Genomic DNA, 13275 nt, shown 5'->3' with positions numbered 1-13275 from the left:
CCTCGTAAGAGATGAGGGCGCTTCCTGTAGACGGCTGATTACCAAGTCAGTCTACACTTGCGGCGTGACAGCGCGGGGCAGGGCAACGGAGAAAGGGGGAAACTGTGGGCTCCGCTCCCTGGGTTCCTCTGAGAATTATCAGAGCCAATCATCCAGGTAACTGAAAACAGATTGTGTGGTTCTGCCATGGAAATTAAATTAAGCCAAGTACCTGATGCTCTCATAAGCTTTGGGAGGAAATGTTTTCATAACTGGTTTTGTCTGTTATTCAAACACCATTTCCTAAATGCAGTCAACTCAAATATCTGCATTAAAGGATGGAAATCATAATTTGGCTGGTCTAAAATATCAAATACTTTGAATGTCCTATATGTTTATGTATATTTATACTCATTTCTGAATGAGGCTCCATGGTTCTGCGAACTTTTGGAATTCACACTTTAAATCAAACCCAGGAAAGTCAGGCACGTTGGGCAGCGATGTTTCTTAGCCAGGGTGCTTTATTCTCCTTGCCTGAGCCTTCATGCCCCTCCCAGCTCCCACTGTGTGCTGGAAACAAATGCTGTCTACTCCCGTGATCACCATATTGAGTACAGCCAGCCAGTGGTTTATTTTTACTTTCTTATTGTAGTAAAACACACATAACATAAAATTTACCATTTTAACCTTATCAACTGTACAGCTCAGTGGCATTTAGTATATTCAGAATGTTATGCGACCATCACTACCATCTAGTTCCAGAACATTTTCATCACCCCAAAAGTAAACCCCATATCCATTCAGCAATCGCTCCCCAATATCCCTGGGGCACCTTTCCAGGCCCTGCTCCCCAGTCCCTGGCAACCACCAATCTGCTTTTTGTCTCCATGAACTTGCCTATTCTGGATATTTCATATAAAAGGAATCATACAATAGGTGGCCTGTTGAATCTGGCTTCTTTTATTCAGCATAATGTTTTTGGCTGAATAATATTCCATTGTATGGATATACCACATTGATCGTGGACATTTGGGTTGTTTCCACCTTTTGGCTATAATAATATACTTTTGAATAGTAATGCTATAAACATTTGTGTACAAGTTTTTATTTGAACACCTGTTTTCAGTTCTTTGGGTTATATACCTAGGAGTAGAATTACTGGGTCATATGATAACTCTATGTTTAGCTTTTTGAGGAATTGCCAAACTTTTTTCCACAGTGGGTGCACCATTTTATACTCCCACCAAGAAGGTATGAGAGTTTCAATTTTTCAGCATCTTCACCAACACTTATTTTCTGTTTTGTTTTTTATCATAGCCATCCTCATGGGTATGAAGTGGCATTCATGGTGGTTTTGATTTGCATTGCCCCAGTGATTAATAATGTTGAACATCTTTCTGTGTGCTTGTCAGCCATTTGTATGTCTTCTTTGTGGAGATATCTATTCAAGTCCTTTACCCACTTTTTAATTGGTTTGTCTGTGTTTTTGGTGCAGAATTGTGAGAGGTTTTTTTAATATATTCTGTATACAAGACCCCTATCAGATATATGGTTTACAAATATTTTCACCCCTTCTATTGGTTGTCTTTTTATTCTCTTAGTAATACTCTTTTCTGCACGGAAGTTTTTAACTTGATGAAGTCCAGTTTATCTATTTTGTTCTTGTTTGTTGTTTGTGCTTTTGGAGTCATATGTAAGAATTCATTGCCCCTCCAAGGTCATGAAGATTTACTCCTATGTTTTCTTCTTTAGAGTTCTGTAGTTTTAGCTCTTACGTTTAGGGTCTATGATCCCTTTTGAGCTAATTTTTTTGTGTGGTGTAAGGTAGAGGTCCAACTTCATTCTTTTACAGATGGCTGTCCAGTTGTCCCACCACCATTTCTTTTTTTTTTTTTTAAAGATTTTATTTTTCCTTTTTCTCCCAAAGCTCCCCAGTACATAGTTGTGTATTTTTAGTTTTGGGTCTTTCTAGTTGTCGCACGTGGGACGCTGCCTCAGCATGGCTTGATGAGCAGTGCCATGTCTGCTCCCAGGATTTGAACTGGTGAAACCCTGGGCTGCCGAAACAGAGCACACGAACTTAACCACTCGGCCACTGGACCAGCCCCTCACCACCATTTCTTAAAGAGACTATTCTTTCTCCACTGAATGATCTAGCCACCCTTGTCAAAAGCCAATTGACCATATATGTATGGCTTTCTGAACCTCAATTCTATCCCGTTGATCTGAATGTCTATCCTTATGCTAATACCAAATTGCATTGATCACTGTAGCTTTGTAGCAAGTTTTGAAATTGGGAAGTATGAGTCTTCCAACTTGTTATTTTTTTGAGATTCTTTTGGCTACGTGGGGTCCGTTGAAATTCCTGTGAACTGTAGGATCAACTTTTCCATTTATGCAAAAAGGGTTATTGGGCCAGTGTTTTAATAAACTTGATAATTCACTGCAGTCATAGACCTCTGGAGTCTCAGAAAGCGTTCCTCTGGGCACTCTTCGAGATTACGCTGTTGGCAGAACCCTTCACTAAACAGCCCAGTGATCAACGTGGATAACAATTTGAAATGAAAATTGACCAAGTAGGCTTCCCTGAAAGAGGAATTTGGGCATGGCCCAAATGATTCAGTAGACAAGCCTTACTTCCGAATACATTATGCTTTCTTTACGTATGCATTTGAAAATCTTGGTACTAACAGATAATTATGTGTCATTGACAGGGAACTTGGAGACCATCTAATCTTAGTCTTTATCTTTGAGGTGAGGAAATTAAAGTCTAAAATTATGAGAAGTAGCTAGTCACTGACATGCTATAAATCCATATGGCATATTTCATTGATGTTCCATTAAAATACACTTTGACATATTGATTTAAAAACTCTCATGGGGATGACTTTTTCCATATAATAAACCTAATTCTAGTAAACCACGTTCCTAACCCAAACATTCAAGATAGTTCTTGAGACTCTTCATCAGAGAACCAAATTTAGCTAAAATCAGACAATGCCTTTCCGAAGTCACTATAAAGTGGACAGTCAGGGAATAGCACTTGGACATGAAAATACCCGGCTTTTCTCTATCAAGAAACTATTTTGCTTGCTTGTTAAACAGGTTGTGTTTTTGTCTTTCAGAAATGCCCCCTTATGATTAATTACAAAATCATTAGTTTCCCAGTGACAGCTCTTCTTAGTGGGGGTCCCTGCAGTTGCAGAATTTGAGGCATTATTGATCCACATGGTTATAAATTTAATACCATGCTAGTTCCATAATTCTTAATAATTTAGGTAAAGATAAAGATGATGATAATAGCAAACACCTATTTAGTACTTACCATTTGCCAGGGACTGTCCAATACATCTAGATATATAGATAATAACATACATACATATAATATAATAACATTTATATAAAATATGTCATGTAATACTCTCAGTAACTCCAAGAGGTGGAGGTTATTACCTATATTTTACATATGAGTTAGTTAGGCACACAACAGACAAAAATCCTTTCCTGGGTAGCACAGTAGTAAGTGGAGCATAGATTCAAACTCAGACGATCTTAAATCTTCCAGGGCCTACACTCTTGATTACAGCTCATTGAGGGCAAGGTCATTGGTCTTTGCACTTTTAGGAATCTTAGAATAAATCATGAGAATGATAGCGGAGCAGTTATTGCATAACTGATGCTGGGACTCTGAGCAAGGCTCCCAGCCATTGGCTTCCTCGTCTGTCAAATGGAGAAGAGGCAAGGTTGGGGAGAAGAAAGGACCATGATGAGCAAGTAAAGTCATACAGTAATACCTTATAAATGAGAAAGAACTATACAATTGTAAATCTCATAACTTACGATTCAACTTAAAATATGTGCTCCTGATGGCCTTTGTTAAGCTTGTTTTTCTACAAAAGTATGTGTGTTTAAGTAGAAGGGCATATTTGTGGTTTTTAATCATACTTAGCTGCCTGAGTGCTTAAGTTGTCATCTCTTAAGAATTTTTTTCCTATCACATGATTCAGTTTAGGCATCCATCATCCCAACTGAAAGATATCCTTGCTTTTGGTCCAAACTGGCCTGAGCACGAAATGGCTAAGGTGATCTTTGAGGTCTGGTGATAAAAATGCATAATCATGTTGTTAGAATTTTAAACAACTGGAACTATCCCTTAGCGTCCACAAACACGAATTCCTTTTCAACCTTGGGCACACTGTAAGGCAGATGACAGAGGGAGAGGCCCAGAGAATGCTATGGTCAGAGTGTGATAACAGACGCCATATGCGTGGAATGGCCAAGCCCAAGGGACTGCGCTAGTTTACAAGCACCATGTGGTCTCATTTACCAACAGTGGGATATGAGCACAGCTATGATGAATAAACTCCCTGGTGTATTTCTATTTTCTTAATTCTTCGTCAGAGTTAGATACCTTCTCATTCAGGAAGAGCAGCAGAGTCTTTGGTTTGATCAGCCTGTCTTGCATACTGTTTGAATAGTCATGGGGCCAATACTCTAACCAGTTGATTTATGCTGGTCAGACCACATCTAGAATGTTGTTTGCATTGGGGTGGGGAGGGGGACGTGTCTTAAGATCACTGACACACTGAAATGTACGCAGGACTGTGAACTCGGAGTCCAGTTGTGAAGAGGTTTAAGGTACTAAGAGGTTTCACTTGGAAACAGGAAAAGTGGTAGAAGAGAGGGTTGGGGGCACTATTCCGGCACCTCTCTGCAGATTTGTGAGACTGATGATGTGGAATGGGAATTCGACTGGTTTTCTGCAACTCTACAAAATAGTGACCGTGTGTAACCATTGATCCTCTTAGGTCTTGGTTGCCTTATTTGTAAAATCAGGGGTTGCATTGTTCCCCAAAGGTCCCCTCAGTACTGAAGTCCTATGACTACCCAGGTCCAGCAAGGGGAGCGAGTGGGCGGCAGGCCTCTCAGAGCCAGCTTCCCACTTAAGAATGGAATGTTTCAATGCTGCACTTGCCAAAAGAAATTTAATGTGGGCCACACAAGTAATTTTAAATTTTCTAGAAGCCACATTTTTAAAAGAAGCAGTAAAATTAATTCTAACAAAATACTTTATCTAACCCAACATATCCAAAATGTTATCATTTTAATATGTAATCAGTGGAAAAAATTGTTAATGAGATATTGTACATTCTTTTTCCATACGAAGTCTTCAAAGTCTGGTGCGCGTTGCACACAGCACATCTCAGTTTGGACTAGCCATGGTTCAAGTGCTCAGTGCCACCTGTGGCCAGTGGCTGCCATCTTGGGCAACACAGCGTTAGAGACCACGTGTCCAACCCCCGTGAAAGCCTTTACGTACATCTTTTTTCGGTCCCCGCATCAGTCCTCTGAGAGACTCCCATTATAAAAATGAAAAAAACAAACCTATAGAGAGCGTGTAATTTGCATGAGTCCACTCAACTAGTAAGCAACAGGAGCCCTGATTCAACCTTAGATCTGTCTGACCCCAGGGTCCTTAACCATTAGGCATACCGCAGGGAGAGTAGTGAGTTCCCTGTCATGAAACTGGATGGTTGCTTATATGTAAGATGTCTGGGTAGACCTTTGGCAGTGGATTCCACAGGCCTGACAGAGAGCAGAATTCCAGGAGAAGGAGGTTATATGGGCAGTTTGTCCTCCAGCAATTCCTGAACAAATAAACATTCTTTGTCCCTGTCAGGGCAGGCTTTAGTGACCTAAGTCATTCTGGTCATCAGATAGCTTCTCAAAAGAGATCAGCTGGGAGTTTCCTGGAAGCACACAGCATAAGTAGTTCCTAGAATATTATTTCAAATAAGAAACAGTCACTGTGTTTACATTTTTTAAATCATCTAACGCTTTTATTTTTAACTTGATGTTCCTGTTTAATACATTTATGATGATGATTGGAGGAGCGAGGTGTGTAGGGAGGAAGCAATGTCGGCTCTCAGCCCAGCGCCTGGGGAACAGTGCCGTCTGCCCCACGGCTGTGGTTAGCCATGCGCCCACCTTTGACTCGAGGTGGAGTGTTATCTGTGCATTCCCAGACAGCCTGTAAATCCCAGGAGTGAAGGGTCGTGGGCCAGAGGAAATGGTTGCGATCGTTCTTCTCATACAAACTTGAAATAAATAAGAAATGAGAAAAATAACGTCTATAGATGGTTTGTTGGATTTTATCCTGTTTTCAAAAGTAATGTTTGGGATTTGAGGGTTTCTGCTGTCATTTGGGAGCAGATGTCCCGATGCTTCAAAACATGAACAGTGTTTTGTTTTCATTTTCATGCTGGGAGAACATTTCCCAGTGTAGCTGAGGAAGAAATTCATCATCCACTGATACCAATGTAATGCCTTTGCAAGAACCGAGGTTAAACGCAGCAACAGAGCTGCATGAATGTGCCCCTTCAGACGCTGATAATCTAAGGCTGTTAATGTTAATGTATTAAACAGAATGATCTGTTTATGTGGCCTTGTTTTGGAAGGGAAGCTATATCCCGTAATACTATTCCCACTTATGGAAAAGTCAGCCAATTGACCCTTTGCCTTTGATGTTAAAATCTTTTTACATAATTACTTAACCTTATCTTTAATTAGGAAGGGGCAGCTGATTACCATAAAGAACACATATAAAAAGATATATGGTTTTAGCACTTACAGTTTTCCAGCTCTCCTAACTTTTCACTGGGCAGCTCTTCTGTGCTCTGCCATCTGAAGCCAAGGCCCCAGGCCAGGGTGTTAGTTCCCCACCAGACCTGAGGTTCTTGAACACCCATCCTCCTAGCTGCCGTGTCAGCTGTCGGCTGAAGCCTCCACAGCACACACGGGACTTCTCCACCCACTGGCCTTCAAATTGTTTCGTAACTTTCTCAGAACAGGAACAGTAACAGTTGGTCTGGCTCCTAAAGGCTTAGGATGCATTAAACAGGCTCAGAGGTTTAAACGGTACTAAAGTCAAAAAAGGGGGCTGGATGTTCAATATCACTCCTGCACCCCATACGGTAGCACGCCGCATCAGCAGCATGTGTCCCTCTTGCTCATAAAAAGTAGTCTCAGTCTAAAAAGGAGAAGTACTTAGATAAGGAATCTGATGACATACTTGTGCCCCTGTTACTGACAGTATTATCCTACAACATCAAGCATGTAAAACCCAGGCTTCAATCCCCAAACTTTCGGGAGCCTTAGAGCAGACGTGGTGAATTTCTGCAAGTCTGTTTTATTTTAAGGGGTTATCCTTGAAACTTCATTTTTGTCTGTGTTTATGCACTCCCTCAGGAGAAGCAGATTTTTGTGCATCAAGACTGTTGTCTGAAAGTCTGTCTCTTCTTTCTCCATTTTGTAAGGACCAAAAAGCTGATAATCGATGTGATCCGGAACCAACCAGGGAACACATTGACAGAAATCTTAGAAACACCAGCAACTGCACAGCAGGTAATTGGTCTTTGCGTGTAAAGTCATAGGTACCATAGGTAGGAGTTGATTTTATTAATAAATCTTCATGCCCAATGTTTACTGTTATCTCAAAGAAACAGCATCTGACATGGTTTGGAAGTAAGGAATTTTATCTATTACTCTGGCCAACTGAGTTCAGCCATATATAAAATTCATATGGAATATCAATGGGAATGAAATAGAAAATGCAGCATTCAAATTTATGCTGAATGTAATTTTATCCCAAATTAAGAAGATGGTTCTGGGTATTTCAAAGCCTCTGAATGTTTCTCATAAACTTTATCAAACAGTGGATGAGCAGATAAATCATTTAAAAGATAGTTCTGGTTGACAGGATGTAGAAAAATACCTTTCGTGTTTTACCTATTTGCTAACTTCAAGAAACAAAGAAGCGTCTCTCACATTAAAACTATTTTCCAAATGCTTCAGAAGCAAATGTCTGGAGACCATAGGGTCAGAGCACCATTCTCCTGGTGTAAGGAACTAAAGCTGCATAACAATCTTGCATTAAACTTTTTATCAACATTTTCTACGATGCATCATTGTTTAGTTCTTTCTGAATTAAGTTAATTTCAATGGTGTTGCTTTAGTATCAGTAACTGCCACTCCCTAAACAAAAGTTAACAAAATTATCTAATCAGTTACTTCTTGGCAGAACTATACATAATTTTCCTGAATCGTTCTTAATTTCATTGGTTGCCAAGAAATCATTGTCACAGTTTTTAATTAAAATATATAAAATAAAACTTCAAGTTATCTGATGTTTATTACTGTGTGGATCTTTTTTAAACAATATGGGTCGAATAGCCTACTAATTTAGTATGAGAATTTTAGTCCTTATTGAATATTTCATTTTCCCCCAAATGTAGTAGTCACCAAGAATACAGACTTCCAAGATCAAGTATAGCTCCGTACCTCCTACCTGGGTAACACTAGGCATTTACAAATATTTCTGTCCCTAAGTTTCCTCAGTTGTAAAATGGGAATAATAGAAGTAGTATGCAATTCACAGGCAAGAATAATGAGTTAAAACATATTAAGTGGGTAGAATAATATCTGGTGTATATTAAGTGCTCAATAACAGTGGCTGCTGCTGCTACTATTGTAGTTTGCTGCTGACCTGGTATCCTGTTCCTGTGTCGTAATGTTGACCTGTCCATCGTGTGTCTATAACATCTGTATCATTGGACATTATCTGTGGAGTCAATCAATTGTGTAGTACAATGAAATGGGAAAATCACCGCTGTCTTTTTATTACTGTTTGTTTGGGGTTTTTTTTTGGAACAAGCTATCCAAATTATATTCATTCATTCATTTACTCATCATTGATTTGGGAATTTATTATACGCTAGCATATTCTTATTGCCTCTGGCTCAAAGAAACTGCAGCTTTTTCAGAGTTGGTTGTTTGAGAATGATTCCCTTATCAGAACAGAGGGTTCTGACTGTCTTCACGGTTGATGAATCTCCATAAATATGGCCGGTGTCTGAGAGTTGACTTGGGTTCTGGATGTTCAGTGTTCTCATAGCCATGTTCTAATGATCTAGTTTTAGTTTCCTCAACGGGACTATCCAGGAATTGAAATCCTTCCATCCAGGGAATTAGAAAATGTCACTTATCCATTGTAATATTTCCATTACTAAGGAGATTTGTCACCTTAGCCATAAAGTAGCTATTTAGAATTTTGTCCAAATTGCCTCCACTCCTATGTTTCTCAAAAAGATGAAGCAATCCCTTCCCAAAGAGCTACTTCAAAACCCATAGCGAGCGTATTCTGATCCCACTCTTTGGACTTTGGCTTGAGGGCTGCTTTCATTCTGACATTAACTTGCCTTGTGTAGCTTCTGAATCTGTGAGATTCAGGGATCAGAGAAAAATCAACATCTTGCTATTCCCATTTTAGGAAGTAGATCATGCCACAGACATGATGAGCCGCGCAATTATAGATTCCAGGACTCCAGAAGAAATGAAGCATAGCCAGTCTATGCTGGAAGATGCTCAGCTGCCCCTTGAGCAGAAGAAGAGGAAAATCCAGAGGAATCTTCGGACACTGGAACAAACTGGACACGTGTCATCCGAAAATAAGTACCAAGACATTCTCAATGAGATTGCCAAGGTGTTTGGAAACAGGATTCTTTCTCCTTCATTTAGCAGACCTTTGTTCACCACTGGTCATGTGCTGGGCACTCTGTGAGCTGCCATGAGCGATTCGTAGTTGTATATGCCATGCTCAATATTACAGATTTTTAAAGGTTTTAAAACAGTTGATGATTTTTAGTAGAGAATAATCACAACTCTCTCAAGTCATTAGGAGAGTTGACACACACCAGAAATAAAAGCTCTGGGAACGTAATGGACATGTTTCATCTGTACCTTTAAACAATACCTACTAGTTTTAAAAGTGACACTTTTAGGAGAGTTCTCTCGAGTTTTTAGTGGACATGTGACCCAGTTGCTCTTGAGACCTGCCACTGAGATGGTAACTGTGTCCCTCAGAATTTGCCTCTGGACAGTTCAGCCTAAATTCAGTTCAGGCTTAAAGGTTAGTTTCTGTTTTCTCATCCTATATTTTTATGGTTGAGAAACTTCCTGAGAAAAGGATCTCAAATTAGCGCAAGGAAGCATCACAGGAAATGGCTGAGATCTGTTTGCTAAGGATAAGGAAGTATATATTTGGGTTGAAAGGACATTTCATTCTTTTTATCAAAACATGCAAATTAAAATGGGTCTGGAGGTGAAGGACAGTTAAATGATCAGGAAAAAATAAATTTTCTCACCTCCTGGGAGGGAAATGCTCTCAGCGCCCTCTTCCTTGGAAAGTTGTGGTCAGTCCTGGCGGTAGGCTGATTCTTCCTGGCCTGAGGAACTCCAGGGACGGAGCGTTTCTTCCTATAGCTCTGGGGTGGAAAATATTTGTCCTTGAGGATATGTAGTAGACAAATTGATGCTTTTGCCCTTAAGAAAGAAAAAAGATATCAGGAAGACATCCACCACAAGATTCTATTTAATGAAGAATTTTTACTTAAGAAGAGGGTATGTGTGTCTGTCTGTCTTTGGATTCCTAGGGGAATGGTTTTTAATTTGTCCATGAAGGGAAAATAAACAGGCACCATTTTCTTAAACATTTTCATAATTTACTAATTAGAATTACAAAAAAAGAAAATCTTCTGTCTCTAAGTTTAAATATAGTGCAGTCCTGGTAAACTGTGAGCAGCTTGGACAACTTTCTGTTCCAGGAACGCTATTTAAATCCAAGTATAGTTTTCAAAGTTGAATCTTTTCAATCCGTCTTGAAAGCCCAGTTGTTTTTGCAAACCTTGAGAAATATTTCCCAGGTCAAAGAGTGTATATTGCTTTTTTACTTATTTCTAAAATGGATGCAATGATTCAATGTAAATCTGTTCAGTGTCAAGAATTCTTCAAAGTGGAATGTTCCAAATATTCTGAAGAAAGTGCTTGTCTCCTGCTAAAGTCTTCCTTGTACCCCTTTTAAAACACTACTTTTCCTTAAGTTAATTGTATGGTTATTCTCAAATTGCTTCTTCACTTTTCCACCAAGAAAAAAATAAACATTAGCAAGTCTCTTAAAGTGAAATACAGACACTTTCCAGGTCTGAAGAAAGAAAGAATGAGAACACTTGAGTGTTGTGAGGGTGAAATAAGGTGACCCAGATCAACCACCAGTTGTAACAATCACAGATAGTCACTCACTACTTGATAGTCTTCTTGTCCCAAATCAGCAATTTGGTAAAGCAAACTTCTGCTTCAATCTCATATCACAGCCTTGACTTGTTGTTTTAGGATATTCGAAATCAAAGAATCCATCGTAAGCTTCGAAAAGCAGAATTGGCAAAGCTTCAGCAGACCCTGAAGGCACTTAACGAGAAGGCAGCATTTTATGAAGAGCAAATTAATTATTATGACACTTACATAAAGACTTGTGTGGACAACTTAAAAAGAAAGTAAGTTAAAATCATGTCATGTTCGTTTGTAATATCATGATTTATATAAGGTGTCAATTCTTCTACGGTCTTGGGCTGTTGGGTTGAGTTGGGTTTAGAAGCAATTTTTTTGCTTTATGTTATAACCAAATACTAGAATCTTGATTTTATCATTTGTCACTGTGAATTAAGGAGTCAGGGATGAATTCAGAAACTTTTAAATTCCCCAGCAGTATTGGAATTAAAGTAGCTTACTGTGCTGGATTTTAAGCGAGTAGCTTTAACTCTTAGGGAAGCACTTTCATTATTCCTTTCCTCTTTTTTAGTCAAAGGTGTTTTTAAAATGCTGTTATGTTTACAATAAACAGTGTTTTATATACTTGATAATGTTAGGCAATGCCAGATATTTGCTAATTGCACAGTGCAGCTTGATGATTTTAAGTTGCTTTAGTGGTTTAAAAAATCATTATTGACACAAAAGACAAAATTTGGCAGTTCTTCGTTATCCATTAGCATGTGTATTATAGATTTTTTTTTATTAAGGTTATAAAAGTTAACATCCTTGTGAAATTACAGTTGTACATTATTATTAGTCATGTTGTAGGTGCACCACTTCACCCCTAGTGCCCTCCCCCCACCCCCCTTTCCCCTGGCAACCACCGATCAGTTCTCTTTGTCCATATGTTAACTACCACCTATGAGTGGAGTCATACAGAGTTCGTCTTTCTCTGTCTGCCTTATTTCACTCAACATAATACCCTCAAGGTCCATCCATGTTGTTGTGAATGGGATGACTTTGTCCTTTTTTATGGCTGAGTAGTATTCCATTGTATATATATACCACAACTTCTTTATCCAATCATCAGTTGCTGGGCACTTAGGTTGGTTCCATGACTTGGCTATTGTGAATAATGCTGCAATGAAGATAGGGGTGCATGGAGCTTCTGAAATTGCTGATTTCAGGTTCTTAGGATATATACCCAGTAGTGGGATGGCTGGGTCATAAGGTATTTCTATTCTTAACTTTTTGAGGAATCTCCATACTGTTTTCCATAGTGGCCGTACCAGTTTACATTCCCACCAACAGTGTATGCGGGTTCCCTTTTCTCCACAGCCTCTCCAACATTTGTCACTCTTGGTTTTGGATATTTTTGCCATTCTAACAGGTGTAAGGTGATATCTTAGTGTAGTTTTGATTTGCATTTCCCTGATGATTAGTGATGATGAGCACCTTTTCATGTGTCTATTGGCCATCCGTATATCTTCTTTGGAGAAATGTCTGTTCATGTCCCCTGCCCATTTTGTAATTGGGTTATTTGATTTTTTATTGTTGAGTTGTGTGAGTTCTTTGTATATTATGGAGATTAACCCTTTGTCAGATAAATAACTTGTGAATATTTTTTCCCACTTAGTGGGCTGTTTTTTTGTTTCAATCCTGTTTTCCCTTGCCTTGAAGAAGCTCTTTAGCCTGATGAAGTCCCATTTGTTTATTCTTTCTGTTGTTTCCCTCATGTGAGGGGTTATGGTGTCCGAAAAGATTCTTTTGAAGCTGATGTCAAAGAGTGTGCTGCCGATATTCTCTTCTAGAAGACTTATTGTTTCAGGCCTAATCTTTAGGTCTTTGATCCATTTTGAGTTAATTTTAGTAAATGGTGAAAAAGAATGGTTGATTTTCCTTCTTTTACATGTGGCTGTCCAGTTTTCCCAGCACCATTTGTTGAAGAGACTTTCTTTCCTCCATTGTAGGCCCTCAGCTCCTTTGTCAAAGATTAGCTATCCATAGATGTGTGGTTTTATTTCTGGGCTTTCAATTCTGTTCCATTGATCTGTGCATCTGTTTTTGTACCAATACCATGCTGTTTTGATTACTGTGGCTTTGTAGTATGTTTTGAAGTCAGGGATTGTGATGCCTCCAGCTTTGTTCTTCTTT

General features: G+C 39.1%; 1 protein-coding gene and 1 long non-coding RNA gene across 6 annotated transcripts in view; one reads left to right on the top strand and one right to left on the bottom strand.

Annotated features, from left to right (window-relative positions):
• IQGAP2 (IQ motif containing GTPase activating protein 2) overlaps positions 1-13275 on the top strand; it is a 267942-nt gene that overhangs the window by 241861 nt on the left and 12806 nt on the right. For all 5 annotated transcript variants that reach the window (XM_070571602.1, XM_070571603.1, XM_070571604.1 and 2 more), the window contains 3 exons: positions 7296-7383; positions 9308-9520; positions 11206-11366. In XM_070571602.1, the coding sequence (XP_070427703.1) occupies positions 7296-7383; positions 9308-9520; positions 11206-11366 (462 nt within the window). The remainder of the gene's footprint in view (positions 1-7295; positions 7384-9307; positions 9521-11205; positions 11367-13275) is intronic.
• On the bottom strand, positions 5783-6757 carry LOC139075365 (uncharacterized). Its single transcript, XR_011525720.1, has 2 exons — positions 6611-6757; positions 5783-6077 (listed from the first exon to the last, which is right to left on the bottom strand). It is a non-coding gene; the product is annotated as an uncharacterized lncRNA (long non-coding RNA).

The sequence above is a fragment of the Equus przewalskii genome, chromosome 13 (genome assembly GCF_037783145.1).
Source record: "Equus przewalskii isolate Varuska chromosome 13, EquPr2, whole genome shotgun sequence".
NCBI classification, from domain to species: Eukaryota; Metazoa; Chordata; class Mammalia; order Perissodactyla; family Equidae; genus Equus; species Equus przewalskii.
This window is presented reverse-complemented; position numbering and strand designations above follow the sequence as displayed.